Here is a 17,264-nt window from a genome sequence, read left to right on the forward strand (position 1 = left end):
ACTCGTCATTGGTGTATAAATGATGTATCGAGACGTGCTGGAGGAATGAAGGCCGGGACCACAGTGTATTTTTAGCATCTGCTGTTTGTGGTAACATAAGTGAAAACTGCTGGATCCATTCCCTTCAGCTGAATGGCTGGTATTCAGGAGAGTGTGCCCACTCCCTGCCAGACTCTCCTCATGGAACTCCGTTTTTATGAGCTGGGTGACTGGCTCCTTGGCACCAGGCTGCCCCGCCACAATTATCCTTTATTGCCCAGCACCGATGCCCAGTTACGTGGTTCCATGGGCAGCCCCAGCGTGGGGCTGGGCTGGGGGTGGGGGGATGGATGAGACTGCTGGCTGCGAGCTTGTCAGGGTGTTACCAAATTGTAAGGCAGAGACTGCTGGGCAGGGGCTGCGTCTGGATTCTCTAAACCTGGCACGAGGCTGGCACACAGACGCGAGGACCGCAGCTGGCTCCCCATCTCAGCGTCTTTCCCATCCCATGGGTGCCTGGCTAGACTGGGAAGTTGTCACCCTCCCACCCGCCCCAGTCACTGACATTTTGGATCCTCAGAGTGAGTGAGAAAATAGGAGAGGCCCCTATTATTCTGACAGGTCATTCTGCCCATTATGCTCTGGAGCTAGAATTAATCTGATCTTTGGAAGATTGAAATCCACTGTGAAGGATTTGAATAGGCTCCATACGGCCCCATGGGGGGCCCTTCTGGTGCCATCGTGGAGGGGAAGCAGTGCTGGGAGCCCCAGCCTCTAAGTAGCAAAAACTGGCTTTGTGGCTTTAAGCAAGGAACTCTCTCCCAAGACTCACTTTCTCACTTCTAATTGTGAGTAGTAATTCTTGTCCTACTGACCTGTTAAAATGTTTTAATAAGGATGTAAAAGGACATTGAAACCATAATGTTACAAAAGGGTGGCGGAGTGGTGCAGGTCCTCATTTATTTTCTTCATTTCCAACCAATCTTGACGTCTATCCAAACTGTCTCCACCAGCCCCAGCCAGGAGGGGCTCTTGCCTCATTCTAAAGAACATCACTGGTACTGTGAGACCTTACCTTCAAGAGGGAGGTATTTACCGCCGATTCCCACAGAATTCGTTTGAAGGAGAAAGGGTGCTGGGGAGTCCTTTTCTTTTGAAATGTGAGGCAGTGCCTCTTTAGTTAGAGTGAAACCTTAAGTAAAAGGACTTTAACTGTAGCTACAGCGCCCTTATCTGAACCCTCAAGTGACTTTTCAAAAGCCCTCTTAGCAGCCACACTGGATGTCACAAACTCCATGAACCGAGATAGTCACTGAGAGCTCTCTCAGAGCTAATGTAATCTTATTTTCTATATAATTTGAGTAAGTCTGGCTCTCTCATGTTCCAACCCCTTGCTACTGATAGTGTAATTCATGAGCCAACAGCATCAGCATTCCCTGGGAACTCGTTAGGAATGCAGAGTCTCAGGCCCCACCCTTCACCTCTTGACTCAGAATCTGCATTTTGAATCCCCACGTGATTTGTGTGTGTGTGTGTGTGTGAGTGTGTGTGTGTGTGTGTGTGGTAAAGCAAATTGGAAGAGCCTAGGCCCGCTCTCAGTTTATTTATTTATGTGCTATACTTCATTAAGAAAAAGATTTGGGACGACTAGGATTACTAGCTTACAAGGGAGGAGAAGACAAAGAACTGTAAAAGCCATAGCAGCTGGGACCATTTAATATAGTTATAGCTCTGTGAGAACACACTGCTACAACCCTGTCAAGAAGTAAAGTCATTTTTCCAAAGCTGCTGTTTACTTAAAATTCACAGTGAAAAATTTCCTTTAATGTGGTGAAATAAATGAATATTGATGTTTAAGGGGGTGCATCAGTAATCTGGATACTACTGTGTTTCCCCGAAAATAAGACCTAGCCGGACAATCAGCTCTAATGCGTCTTTTGGAGCAAAAATTAATATAAGAACCAGTCTTATTTTACTATAAGACTGGGTCTTATATAAATGTAAGATAATATAAGACTGAGTCTATAATATAATATAATGTAATACAATATAATATGATACTGGTATAATACCGGTATAATATAATATAATATAATATAATATAATATAATATAATATAGTATATAATACCCAGTCTACAATATAATATAATAATATGATATAATATAATATAATATAATATAATATAATATAATATAATATAATATAATATAATATCGGGTCTTATATTAATTTTTTCTCCAAAAGATGCATTAGACCTGATTGTCCAGCTAGGTCCTATTTTCAGAGAAACACAGTATATGGAAAACCACATTCTCCAGTAAAGAAATAAGTGAGATATTTCTATAATTGGAAAGCTCAGTTCACACAGATTTTGTTTTTTATGCAATACACTTAGGAGAGTCAAATGACATTGAGATAAGGTGTGATACCAGAGATTTATTCTACAACTAAACAACTAAAAAACCCAACCAATATAACAAAAGGCCCATGACTATTCAGAGTCAGGTAAAAATTGGGGGTCAGTATGTATTCAATTTTATATTTTCATTCACTGTATACTGGCAACTTATCTTCAAAGTCACCAAGGCAGGAAAATGGATTTGAAATGAAAAGGAGTTTTTAATTAACCAGAAAAGTTAGTGCCCTTTTCTGGATAAATGAGTATTGGACCCCAGCTGTTAATCCTCAGGAGTCTTGCTGGAAGCTGCCATGTTGAGACTAGACAAGTCCATGAGTGGGAAAGCCTGAATCTGAGGTTGACCAGATAGCCAACTGAAACCAAGATCAACTACCCAGCTGAATCGCCATTGAGAGGAGGGCGAATCCAGGCACAAAGCAGGGGATGGGAACATAGAAAAAAAACTGAAAGCTGTTGAAGAAATCCACCCCCCAAATGTGGAAAAGGCCTCAAAAGACTTTTAGGGAGTGTTCCTGTTCATGCCAAGAAGATTTTAGGGCCCTGGCCCAGATCACACCAACCCAGGTCTCCTATTTCTTCCTCACTCCCTGCCCTCTATTGCTTCTGATCATGACAACTTACTGCCAAGCAATGCACAGAAAACCTACAATAATTCCATATCTAGATATCGATATAATATAATATAATACCAGGTCTTATGTTAATTTTTGCTCTAGCTGCTTGGAAATACATAGCTGTAGGGTACCAATCTTATTATATAAAGCAAGTTTATATAAACAAAACTGGGCTTAAAACTTATTTGGCAAGAATTGGATATTATCTATTTATTCTAGAGACATTTGTGGAGTGATGTGGCTGTGATGGAAACAGATAAATAAAGCATCCTCACAGGGTAGCATTAATTAATTGCCTGAAATAATTTTAAAGCTGTAATGAAAGGTCCTGTCTTTACCCCGTGGCATTATTTCCCCAAATCAGTGAGCCTCTCGACGTTGGAAACCTCATGCACGCTTGACTTATTTCGCCCTGATGCATTATTTGAAATCTCTCATTTTTCTGCTCGTGTTCTGGCCAGTCTAAGCCCAATCCTGTCTCTTTACCCTTGAGTTTCAGCGATAGCCTTACAGCAGGGCTTCTTAACTCTCCTTCAATCTACCTTTGTATAGTGGTCTTCAGAAGAACACTTGGATAAGGGGATTTGGAGTAGAGTCATTGGGATTGAAAAAAACAAGCACGAATTCCACAAATGATTCTGCTGTGCACCCCTAGGTGGGAACAAGGACTTTAAACTGTTGCTAAATGAATGTTCTACGCAGCATCCGATTATTACATGGCTCTCCTGCCCAGAAAGATTTGGTTGCTGTTTATCATTATATAAATTCGTACTTTTTCTGCCCGGCATTGTTCTTCCCTCCCATTCAGCTCCTCCCTTCCCCAACAGTGCTCATCAGTGATGCTCAAATATCCCGTGCTCACACCGACCTCTGTACCCTGACTTGTGGTTTTTCCTTGGCCACCAGTAAGGATGGATTCTGTTTTTCATGATTCAATTCAAGTGTTACCTCTTCCAAGGAAGTTTCTCTGGCAAGTTCCTTGTTCCCTAAATTTCTACATCATTTTTGTCTAAACCATAATGACTTTTATTGGGAAATACATCTTATCACATACCACTGGCTTATAGCTTTAGCCTTAAATAACCGATGAGAACGAAGAACCAACTAGAGAGTAAGAACCACATCTTTCACAATTAGATCTTCTAAGCACTCAACATAATCATCAGTATGTTACTTCTTGCAGGAAGTCCTCCCTGTCCTAGATCTGGGTTAGATATATCTCCTCTACATACCAGTGATATCTTGCTGCATTCCCGTTACATTATAAGTGCATCACAACTCCCCGTTTTTATTTTTATTTTTGTATCTCTTATAGACTATAAACTCTATGAGAGCAAGGCTCATATTTATCTGGTCCATCATTGACCCTCTAGCACTTAGTACAGGTCTTGATATATGCACAATACATACTTTTTTTTAACTGACAGAATGATTGATGATTTAAAAATATGTGTTTGGTTGAGACTGGGACAAAAGAACTAAATAACATCCGCAGCATCTTAACATTTTGATTGACTTGGTTTCAGGTATAGATAAGTATAACCTAAACATTATACAGAATCAGATAAGTAGCATTTGGTTGTGTACTCAACTATGTCATGTTCTGATATATAATTGATAATGAAATTATCAATTCATTATAATTATCAAATTATTTTCTATACATGGTGTTTTCCTTGTCTAAAAAATGCAACCTCCTGGAGAGCCAAGGATAGTATTTGTTACTTCTACATGTCTCCCACAGTTCCTACCTCAGTGAGTGTTTCTTGATTTGATGTCATAAAATGTAGTTTTTAAAGAGCCTGTGTTATAATGTATCTGCCTGGTGCTAAACATCTGTTGCTTCCTCACAAGTGCTGCATTCATTTTAATGGCACTGGTGCATAGAGGTAAACAGAGCCTTGGCAGGCCTTCCATAAAGGAAACTGTGTTTGCTTCCTTCATTAATTACTAATGGAGCATTAAGACATGCATTCTCCTTTGAGCCAAGTTGGATAATTCCTGGCACTTAAGACTAGGGTGCTTTCAAAAGTTGAGGCATGTATTGACACACCAGAGAGCGTGCCCTATAGCAAGCACAGGGGTGATTATTTTGCCAAGACTGTACAAAGCTTCAAATATATCAATACCACACGTACTGATCTGTCTCTTTTACCTTTTGCAGGTCTTGGGTTAACGTGGGATAATAAATAGGAATCTCCAGAATGTCTCTGAAGGCAGCCACCACAGTACGAATTGGGCAAACCATCAGAAAGATACAGAAAGGTTAAAAATAAAATGGTGGTCAAAGATTTACCGGAACACAAAACATCAGAATGAGGGTGCAGTGCCAATAGAAGACATCTGGAACAAAATACGATTTATCAGTTTTTACTTAATGCATTAATAACACAATCAAAATGAAGCATTTATACTCTGGGGCATGCCAACTAGCATAGCATCAACATGCTAAAGTGAAAACAGTAAGAAATAAAAGAGATTGACAGACAGTTATTGGTAGATAAATGTATTTTGGTAGATACTTATTGATAGATGTTGGTATACTTTAACTATAGTCATCATATTATGATAATTTAAACAAGATAATATATGAATAAAGACATAAACTAATATAATTAAGAATGTTGAATAATTGGTTATATTTAAACATTTATGGACTATATACAAATGCATCCCGTTTTAAATATTCACTTGGAAAATTTACAAAAATACCTTTTTTTAAATGCAGAAATTTTGCAGGCTACTCACACCCATCACAAAGCAAGGAAGTATAACAATATAAATGTAAACAAAACAACCTAGCCACTTGGTACTGTCTATATTTGGGGGCTAGAAGAAATGGGAATTAAAGTAGGTAAGATTATCCTTTTAAGGATAAACTTCAACCATACATAATAAATTAAGATAGAGTGACACAAAGTCACTTTGAAGAGACAATATGATTCCAAGGACACTAAGATCTAGCCATGATCTTACTGACTATATTAACATGATCTTGCTGAATACATTAAAGGGAGTCTTATCTAGCTGCTGGGCTTGAATAATATGACTGATTGGCAAGACCATCCTTCTCGTGGAGGTGCAAGTATGGAGTTATTGTAGCCTGATTTTACTTCTAATTTCATGCACACCTTTTGATTTTGGTTTGGTCCTTTGTGTATAGTTTCATGTACAGGGTGATTGTGCGTTAAGGGAGCTGAGAGTGTGGAGCCTCTGTGACCCAGTAAAGTTAATGAACAGGAATTCATTCCACGAAATGGTCTGCTCTACTGCTGGAAAAGTAAGCTTCCTGTACCTTGTAGGATATTAAGGATACAAGAAAAGAAAGAGTGCAGAAATTGATGTGCATTTGTATATATAAGTAAAGCAATTACACAGTGTAAGTTGTGCTTACTACTATGCCTTGGTACTCAGAGCAGGTTTTGATATGTATGGGCCACTTAAATATTTGTTGAAGGAATGAAGTGGGGAAATATAGAACTACTTAACAAATTCTGGTGGGATAATTGGTTAACTATTTTTATATGCACTAAAACAGAGCATATGGATTAAAGGGTTAATTTTAAAAATAGAAAAACTAAAAGAAATATCCACATATTTGGTAGTACTTCTGAAGGGACAACAATTTTGTAAGCTTAAAAGGATGAGAAGAAATTACAAAGGCAAATAACAGCAATAAATCTGACTACATAAATATTAAAAACTTATGTTAACAAAATATAATAATATCCAGAAATCAGAGTCAGAAAACATGGGAAAATATTTGCAGGAAATATGACATCCAAAGGCCTGATATCTTTATTATGAAAATGTGCACACAAATTTATAATAGAAACATTAAAATTCCAAGAGCATAAACAGACAACTCACAAAAAAGAAATTAAAACTAGTAAGTAAATACATGGAAAAATATTTGACTGACCTGGTAATCAAGGACATTCAAAATAAAACAGTAATTTTTCTGAAAGCCTTTTAAATTATCAAGGAAAACAAAAATTATTTTTATAAAACCCAGTGCTGGTAAGGATGTTGTAAAAGTGGCATTCTCATCTTTTGTTGATGATACTTTATAAACTGGTAGCTCCTTTCTAGAGAACAATGTGGTGATATAATATAAAGGGCCATAAAAATATTTGTAGCCTTTGACCCAGGAATTTGACTTATGGGAATCTATCTGGAGGAAAATTAAACCAAAACATGGAAAAAATCAAATGCCTAAGAGTAAATTGGGAAACATTAAATGTCCCACATAGGGCAATGATTAATATGCCATGATAGAACCACTGAATAGAAAACTACATAGCCATTTGTAATTAAGGGAATAGAGACCATGCAGCCACATGGTGGCTTATGTTTTAAGTGAAAAATAAATGAACATTTATGTATAAAAAGATATGTAGGGGAGAGAAGATTGAAGTAAATATACCAAATTTTAAGTGATTGCTCTAGAATGGCAGGAAGATAGTGACTTTCACATACCTTTTTTTGGTTATATGTTGTCAGTCAGCCTGTTCTCATACCTGGATGCCAGTTGCCTCCCTTTCTCTTCCCCACCGCTCCCTCTCCCAGCCCCCAAGCTCCATGCCCCGCTTCCAAAGCCCTACCCATTTGTGTCAGTACCACTCAAGTACTCACTGGTCCAAGAAACCCTCCCCATCCTATATCAACCAAATGCAACTCTCCCTTTTCTGTGCTCCCATAATGCTGTATTGACATTTTAATGAGAGCATGTATATAATGTGCTTTGGATGGAAATGATACATGAGTAATTAATTTAAAGAACACAGGGAATTGTTTGATTCTTTTTCTTTCCCACAGCACAGAGCACAGAGCCGGAATAAATATTAGTTGACATGAGATGCACTGACATGAACTGCTTGTGATTCTCTGGCAGGTGGAGCTCATGAAGGGCTGCAGCACTTGGGTCCTTTTGGGAACATCCCCAACATCGTGGCAGAGCTGACTGGTGACAACATTCCCAAGGACTTCAGTGAGGATCAGGGTTACCCAGACCCTCCAAACCCTTGTCCAGTTGGGAAAACAGGTAACGCACTTGCCCTTGGGTTCTTGGGGATGGTAGAGGCTTTGGGAGGAAATTAAACATTTGAACATCAGCTACAAATATTTGGACTAGAAGTAGTATTTCTAGTCCGATGAGCCCCTATGTGTTTGTAGGTAGATTGGCAAGGGTAATTTATTCTAGAACCCTTGGTGAGTTCTGGTGTTCAGATGCACCCACTTCAGACTCCCTTGCCAAGGCTTGACCTTCTGTCTCTCTCCCTCTTTGGGAATTGATGGTCTTTTCTGCACTTGCTATTCTTTATATAAAAAGAGAGGGTTGTTTCGTTTTTGTTTTTTTTGGCCTCTTCTTTGCTACAACTGCTGCCTATTTTTAGAGTCTTTGGTACTGATTATTTGGCTTGTGGATTACCCATGCCCATTTGTTTTCCTTACTTCTCTTGACACTCAACATTTCAACTGTCTTAACCAGTTAACATCTACCTTGAAATATTTGTCTGGAGGCCGGGAGGTGGCATGAGAGTGAGGGTAAGAAGTTGGCTAAAGTAGAAGGTGGAAACTTACCTCGCTCCTTGTGTATGCTTTCCACTTTCCTGCTCCCTAATGCCAAAGAGAATGAATGGTGAGTGGGCTACACTTACGCTGGGCTTTGAGCTGCTTCCCTGGGGGGCTAAGAATAGTGGCCCTTGATTCGGACTACCTGAATTCAAACCAAGTTCAAGGTATGTGACCTTAAACACGTTAATTAACCACTTTGCACCTCAGTTTCCACATTTGCAAAGTGGTAATTGTGGGAAATAAATTAAATTACCCATGTCAAGGACTTAGCACAGTACCTAGCACAGAGTAAGGGTCATTACATGGCATCCTGATTATACTTAGCTTTGCCACCAGCAAATAATGCGTCTCTCTCCTTGGGCTCGTGCTAACTTTTAGCACCAGAGTAGTCTTTCCCCCTAGCATAATAATAATAATAATAATAATAATAATAGCTGGTACTTATGATCCTTACTTTACAGAGATGACAACTGGAGCTTAGACAGTGACATGCCTAAGGTTAGCTGTGTAGCAAGTAGCTGAGCCAAGATTCAAACTCAGGTCCATCTGACGGAGGGCTGCACTCAGCCGCCATGACAAATTGCCTTGCTCTGAAAATTGTGACAGCATTGGCCCCTCAGCTTTTCTTAAACATAGTGCAGGCTCTCTCTGGAAGTCACTGTCTCTGAGAGATACTTCTCATTTCATTTAGGGTGAGGTGTCTGTGTTTCCTGGGGCACAGAGCCTCCATCCTGAGATGGAACAAGCCAATGTGGGGATGCTGGCCCTGGGCTACAGGAAAGCCTAAATCACTGCACGGAGCCGGTCCCTTCAGCCACACTTTACTTGCTCGGAAAGCGTTGGGTGGGTAGGAATAAAGACCAATTCAGAGTCTGAAGACCAACAGCCTGCATGGGAATTTGGTTAAATGGATTAGATATAATATAGTGCAGTGGTTTCGAAAGTGTCATTTCAGGGACCAGCCGCATCAGCATGACCTAGAAACTTGTTGGGAATCGAAATTTGAGGCCCTACCCTAGACCTATTGAATCAGAAACTCTGAGAGTAGGACCCAGCAATCTGTATTTTAATCTGCCTTCCACATGGTTCTGGTGCATACTCACGTCTGAGAAGTAGTCACTTTACTTCCCTGGGACTCTGCCTCTTCATCTTTGAAATGAGGACATAGTCAGTGCCTGTAAAACACGTACAATGTAGCTCTGGGCTATCCCCCAAAAGACAGCTACCAAGCTATGTAATGCAGCACTTAGGAGCGCTGAGACAGGTGGGCTGATAGAGTTGGATAGAAACCCAACTCCCAGACCCTTTCTTGTCACAGAGGATCTGCCATTTCCTTTACTGTCTTTCCATTAAGCTAACATGTTTCTCAGTCTTTGTTAGACCATAATTTGCATTCTAAACAGGAAATCACTTGGTAGATGTGGCCATTATTTGTAAGACATTACTTCAGGTACCCTCACTGAGAATCGTGATACCACAGGGGAACAATCCAATAACAAAATCTTAATTTCCCCTCCTGTGCCGTGTTTTCCTCTGAATCATGGCCCACTCACCCTGGATAGAGCATCGGAACTCAGAGAGTCCCTCCTCGGAGAGAGGATGTGAATTCCAGGGCACGTTTTTCAAACCTAAGATACCTTTGATTCCCGGAGCAGGGCTTTATCTCTACCTCTCATAGAAGCAATTATGAAAAGGTTGTAAAGCTGCCCTATGGAGACTGCCAGAGCTCGCGTGATTTGCTCTCCCTTTCCTACATGTTAATTGCTGTGGGTGAAGAAGTTAGACAAATAGTTCAGTAAAAAGTGGGGAGCCACAGTAGAGCCACATTAGGGACTTGTTCAGAATGCCAGTGACTTCCCCACGAACTTCATGCTGCAAAGAGCCAAGAGGCTGAATGCCTAAGCAGCTGGAAGGCCTCAGAGCAGACCCAAGAGACTAGACTACTTGGCTGATTGTATTAGACCCCTTTTAGCATGGACTTTGATGCTTCCTTATCCCTTTGAAAAGAGATTCTTTCTTCCCCCTAGCCCTGCACAAAATTCTCAATTCCTTCTCTGATCTCCCCCGCCTTTTTTTTTTTTTTTTAATTTTTAATGGGGAATATTGGAGAACAGTGTGTTTTTCTAGGACCCATCAGCTCCAAGTCAAGTTGTTGTCCTTCAATCTAGTTGTGGAGGGTGCAGCTCAGCTCCAAGTCCAGTCACCATTTTCAATCTTTAGTTGCAGGGGGAGCAGCCCACCATCCCATGCGGGAATTGAACTGGCAACCTTGTTGTTAAAAGTTCGCGCTCTACCTGAGCCATCCATCTGCCCCTGACCTCCCCGCGTTTAAAGCTGTTGTCTAAAGCACATTAGAGACAGCAAAAAAATGACTCATTTTCAGAACATCATGTCTAGTAATGGCAGGGCATAGATAACAGCATCTGCCAAGAGGGATAGCCTTCCTTGGCTTTGAATGGAAGACATGCTTGATTTCAAAGAGCAGTAATAGGACAAACTGTCCTTTAAAACAGACAGTGGAAGAGAACTAAAACAAATAGCAAACATATTATGCACCAGATGCTCTGTATACGATCATGTCTGTTCCTCATAGCAGCTCTATAAGGTAGATATGTGATTATTCCCATCTCGTGGAGGAGTAAATGGACTTAGAGAGACTAAGTTAACCTTTGCAAGGCATGAAATGCATCTATCACTTATGAGCCAAGATTTGAACTGTGTGTTCTGGTCTACTTGCCTTCAAAGTTTACCCTGTTATCACTGTAACACACATCACGTATTGTCTAGTGATTGCTGTTGTTCTTGTATAATGTATTTTTTCCAAGAAGCTGAAATTATTTCTAAAGAGCTCACCCAAGAGAAAACAAAGTGAGTCATGTGGAATGTAGGTATATTAGTTAAGGAAATACTTGTTATAACAGATAAAAAATTATAATGTCTTAACACAGTAGGAGTTTCTCACTTGTGTGAAGTCCTGCCAGAGGTAGGTGAGGGTGTGGTGAGGAGGAAAGGTTCAGGAACTCTGGCTGCCATCTTTCATCTTTGCACTTGACATCCACAGTTGCCCTGGTGGCAAGAAGAACAATGAGGCTGGGGTGGTGGGGTGGGTGGGCAGGGAATGAGGATCATATAGGAGGTTTTTATGGGCCAGGCCTGGAAGTGGAATAAATACATCACTTCTGCCCACACCCCATTGGCCCAAACTCAGGCATATAACATCACCTGATTGCAAAGCAAGGCTGGGAAATTGGCTGTGTGCAGAGGGGGAAAGGGAAGTGGGTTTGGTAGGTAGCCAACCAGTCTCAGCCAACCAGTCACAGGTAGGAGAAAAAGTGAGTTTGAGATGAACAAATCCCATAGGGAAAGTGACTGATGCGAATAGAATCTGACCTTTGGGTGTCTAGTTGTCTTTAATAAATTAACTCTTAGAATAATGATAAGTGCCTTGGCTGTTCCTCAAAAACCTTTTGCTGTTTGCAGTAGATGATGGATGTCTCGAAAACACCCCTGACACAGCAGAGTTCAGTCGAGAATTCCAGCTGCACCAGCACCTTTATGATCCAGAACATGACTATCCAGGCTTGGGCAAGTGGGTAAGTCCAATCTTGGTTACCAGTAGATTTTACACTCTGGTGCTCTGAAGTGTACTGATGGCAGAGATGGCAGAGATGAGCAATATGGGTGGGGAGAGAGAATAAAGAATTATGTAGACTGATTTTTCAGAAATCTGCGGTTGAGAGGGACTTTGTGTAATTACCATTCCAGACCACGATCGTATGTCTAGGGTACAATATACCTGCCCATCTGAAGAGTCGATGACCTGAACCGATCTCATCAGTTATAGTCTCCAGAGACTTCTACTCCAATCTGGGTCGTAACACATCCTAAAGTCTTACTAGTGTTTCACACAGCTCTTATAGGAAGTATGTGACTTTTTTAAAATGAAAGGATACTGAGAAAATTTGCAAATGTTATCTCTACACTGAGGGAGATGACCTCTGCAGAACGAAGGAAAAACAATGCCAGAAGCTTAGAAACAGATGTATGTAATTCTGTGTTGTAGAAAGAGAAGACAAATTCCAAAATGTGTAGCAGTGAGCTTGCTGTCAATACCAGGCAAGAATCTATAATTGCCAGTTAAGGAAATTCTTTCTAAGCACTTGGAAAGAGAAAGCATGGCACAGGTTTGCTAAAAACACATTTTGTCAGACTAATTGTATTCCACTTGCCAGCATTATTCCCTTACTGGCTGGCTTGGGAGGGAAATGAAGTGAGCATGGTCCACTTGGACTTCAGCAAAGCATTTGATGAGATCTTTCATGATCTCCTATTGGAAAAAGTGGAGAGATAGAGCCCAGGCAAGAGCACAACACCAAAAGGGAGCTTATTAAAGAGTCTGTGTCAATAGGGAGACAGATTTCACATGGCGTCCTGCAGGTCCACGTTTTTATAAATGTTTGTAATAAAAAACTTAGGCCGTGTACTTAGCAGATTCTCAAAGGATGACACAAAGTTGGAAGGGATAGCACTGAATGACAGAGCTGGGATTCAAGATGATCTTAACAGGCCGGAACAGTGAGTCAAATAAGATCACATTTGAATGGGGATGTGTGTAGGTCCCTGTGGTTGGGCCTATGTAATCAAATGCTAAAGCCACGTGAGGAAAGTGGAAAAGTACACACTTGGAAAGAGAAATCTTTCTGAGCGTTCATTCACGTATCAGTAGGTAGTTAATATATCTGTGGAATGAGTGAATGAGCAGATATGCCTAACTGCCTAAGTCCGTCTAAAGCTATCGATCCCTTCCCAGCTCATTACTGGCAGCTGACCTTGCTTCCTACTTTACTGGGAATACTGTAGTCTCAGAGAACTGAGTTCTCTCCCTTCCTTTTACACTGTTGTGGAAAGAAAGCGCTGTCCTGCCTCACTAATGACCATTTTCAGTTTTTCATCATCTTGCTTTAACATTGCACCGAGTTGACTGACATGCAACCCTCAACGTGCAAACATTTCCTGTCTTGAAACGGCAAAGCAACGACACCCCCTAAGTGAATTTGCTTCCTCTACTATGCATTATTCTATTTCTCTTCTTTTTCATAAGCAGTTCTGTTCAGGAAAATTGGCTTGTGGAGCCGTTTTGAAGCCTACTAGTAGAGTTTGAACATGTTGAATTAAATAGGCAAACATCTGTAGGTGCTTGGATAAGAGTCTGAAATTATGAAAGGCTCCTATAAAAGAAGTTATTCTGGTGGTGTAATAGAGAAGGAACTAAAGGCAGGAAAAAATACGGGAAGTAATTCCAGTTATGAAGTCTGTGAATATAGTGAACTCAAGTGGATCTCACCAACATGATGAGAATCTAAGACACTCTGGAGGAGGCCGGAGAACCGACTAGAATTGGTATATGGCATAAATATAGCACGAGGAGGAAAGAAGAGATGTCAGGTTTATATGAAGTGGACGGTGTGAACTTTTCCTCTGAAGGAATCTTAAAAAGAAAGGCAGGAAGAGGAGAGGGAGGTGGGAGAGGAAGGAGGGAGTGGAGAGAGGGAGGGAGAGGGTAGGAGATCACGCAGGAGCACTGGGAAGGAATACACAGAGGCGGGCAAAGGTATTGCCTAACAGAAGCAAGGGGCAGGTTCAACAAACACCAAACAGAAGACATGGAGCTTGCTTCGTTTCAGGCACTGTGATAGGTACTCAACAGGCAATGGTCATCAAGACAGAGTACTGGTTCTCAAATCGCTTAGTCTTCTGGTTGAGAAGAACTGCAGGAAAAGAAAACCCGACTTAGCACTGTTCAGCTTCATGTTCTAGCGACACCATGGGCACCAGGTGCAAGTACTGCAGTAGGAAAGATGGAAGGTAAGTGTAGAGGAAGATCCAGGACTGAGGACTCACATGGCCAATTGCACAACAGCCACTGAGGCAGTCGAAGGTGCTAAAAAGGTCAGCATGCAGGTCTAAGGGGAGACGGTACCCGCGTAACTGGTTGGCTAGGCATGAACTAAAGAAAGCAAGAGGGAGGCTGAGAACAGTTTGAGTGAGGGCAGAGATCCCAACTGGGGAAGCGGGAGAGATGGAAACTTCTCTCTTGCCAACTTTCCTTGCCTCTTCTTGAAAAGCTTTAAAGATTCGTCTCACCAAGTTCTAGTCACTCTCAGCACTCCAGTAAGAGGCCAACCACCATCCTTCGTTCTCTGTGTATCCTTCTCTGAATACTGATTTGTTTTCCCAGTCTTTCCCCTTCTATATTTGTGTCAGAGCTCAAGAGTAGGACTGAATGTAAAAGGGGAGTACTATTACAGCGTCAGGGACCAAGAACCAATGTTTGCACACCTTTTACCATCTATATTTATGGGTTTGTTTAAACTTAAGTTTCCTTCATTTATTTTCTCATTACCACCTGGCAGTAAAACATGGTTTGCTTCATCTTCACATGGAAGTGTGAACTGAGTATGTCTTGCTTTTCTAAGCTGGGGTCCATAAGTCTTCCTCAGTATTTATATAGAATGATGGCCTCAAGCTTGTCTTAAGCTCAACCATCCTTTAGGTTAACAAAGTGATTATCTTTCACATGAAACTGCATATAAGACCCTGATTCCTTATTTGCTAATAATCTTTCCCTGTTTTTGACATTAGATGAAGCTGAGCTGGGTCTTTCTTTAGCAGATTCACAAAATATATCAGTGTCTGCCTTGTTTCCTACATTTGTATCTCTGTTAATGCATCAAGACACATTTATTAAATGCACATATCATATGTCTTCCAGGCCTGTGTTAGGTGAAGGCAATATGAAGATGAACAGTAATTGTATTTTATAATGCATTAATAGATAGTCATATTTATTGAGCACATACTATGTACCAGACATTATGCTAAATACTTTACATGAATTATCTCATTCAATCTGCCCATCCCTATCACTCTCCTTTTACAGATGAGACAATACAGGCTTAGAGAGTTGAATAGGCTGCCCAACACAACAGAGCTGATGATTGCCAGAGTTGGGATTTGAACCAGACCATCTGACTCCAGGAATTCTTTAAAACTTGGAGAAATTCCTTATCTCTTCATGGCTCATTGCTCAGAATGTGTCCTGTCCAGCAGTCCTATTGAGTCCGACCCCGGCCTGGTTACCTTTGAGACAATGTGTAACGCACAGCACTGAGTGGCTGTGACCAAAGGGTGGCTAGTAGATGTCAGTCACCTCCTCCCGTCACATTTTCCTCTCCGAGGGTTCCAGGAAAAAGTTGTCTTGAAAGCCAATATTTCTCCCTTCCAAGTGCGTATCACATCTTTTCGTCAGCAGCTTGGGCAGGTAGAGGCTCTTCCTTAAACGGAAGCCACGGGTCATGGTGAGAGCCGGAGCCAGGTGAAAAAGAAGAGCCAGGAACGCTGTCTCTGCCTTTCTTCGCGTTTCCTGACCTCAACATGTCTGAAGAGTCCAGTGCTCTGCAGTTGGCGCTTGTCTCATGTTTCTACGTGATCAGACTTAAGTGACACTTTTCTGATACGTTCTTCTTAGTGTTGCGTATCAGGAGGCACGCGGTCCCAGTTGGTCCCAGAATTGCTGGTGACCTGGTTAAAGTCGTGTCTGCCAGTTTTCTCCAAGGTAAAATTACCATTTTTGCTTTTGAAATGAATAATTGATCTGCAGGGAGATACTTTGAGACTGTCTAAATGCTCTGTCCGTGTTAAAATTTTAACCAACAGTTTTAGTATCCATTGATGATACTCGCCAGAATCAGTTATAACTATGGTCATTTTAATGGTGATTTTCTTACTCTAGTAGTCTTTATGCACTTATTCTGTCCTAAGCAAGAGTTTCCCCTGCTTGCTTTATGTATTTATTTAAATTGTGTTTATCGTGCTCGCTTCGGCAGCACATATCCTAAATTGGGTTTCTCTGTGTAACATCGGTATGGATTTGTTGATACCTGGTATTATTTATTTTGCTGTTCAAACTGTCCTAGGTTTAGCCAGTGGGAGTCTCTGCAAGCTGGCTTTTCTTTCTTTTTGACATGTCCCATCGCTTTCTGGGCGCTTCCTTAACTTTGTGGCTCAATTAGATATTCCAACTTCATTCATCCTTGAGCTTCCCCTGCCTTAGTCCTGCAAACAGACATTTCTCCAAGAAGCCTCCCTGGTTCCATTTAGGAATGGAATTTGAAACCAACATCTGGGCAGTTGTCCAAAATCTTGATGGCACAATGGAAAGCCCTTTTTATGAACTCGGACCTGCTACTCACATGGGAAACAGGCTCCACACGGCTCCCTCCTCACCCATCAACAAGGAGCGGGTGTCAGGAGAGGGGGCTGGCTTCTTCGCATTCGTTTTGTATCCTTCTTTTACCTCCACTGTGCCTGCCACTCCTTGCCTTTAAATCCATATAAAGTAGGGCTAATCTGGAATGCCCTGGCCACTGTCATGCAAGGGTGGGACAGCATCGTCCTGCTAATCCTAACCCTAGCTCTTAGGGAAACACAGGGACCATCCTTGACAGGAAGACTTGCCAGACCTTCTGCATTTCCTTTAGAATGAAGGCTCTTATAGACATAATTGGCCCCGCAGCCTTCAAAAGGAGAGTAATTAAAATGCTCCTGGTGGCACAGTGGAGCTCTGTCACGGCTGGTTGGCTGTCCTACACAACGGTCCCAACTCAGGTGCC

General features: G+C 41.3%; 1 protein-coding gene across 2 annotated transcripts in view; it reads left to right on the forward strand.

The window, feature by feature from the left end:
* Positions 1 to 17,264, forward strand: part of SCG5 (secretogranin V) — a 48,825-nt gene that overhangs the window by 25,294 nt on the left and 6,267 nt on the right. The window contains exons 3-4 of one of the 2 annotated variants that reach the window (XM_019725553.2): positions 7,910 to 8,059; positions 12,073 to 12,185. In XM_019725553.2, the coding sequence (XP_019581112.2) occupies positions 7,910 to 8,059; positions 12,073 to 12,185 (263 nt within the window). The remainder of the gene's footprint in view (positions 1 to 7,909; positions 8,060 to 12,072; positions 12,186 to 17,264) is intronic. The other variant, XM_019725554.2, reaches the window with a different exon arrangement.

The sequence above is a fragment of the Rhinolophus sinicus genome, linkage group LG03, assembly GCF_036562045.2.
Source record: "Rhinolophus sinicus isolate RSC01 linkage group LG03, ASM3656204v1, whole genome shotgun sequence".
Classification (NCBI taxonomy): Eukaryota; Metazoa; Chordata; class Mammalia; order Chiroptera; family Rhinolophidae; genus Rhinolophus; species Rhinolophus sinicus.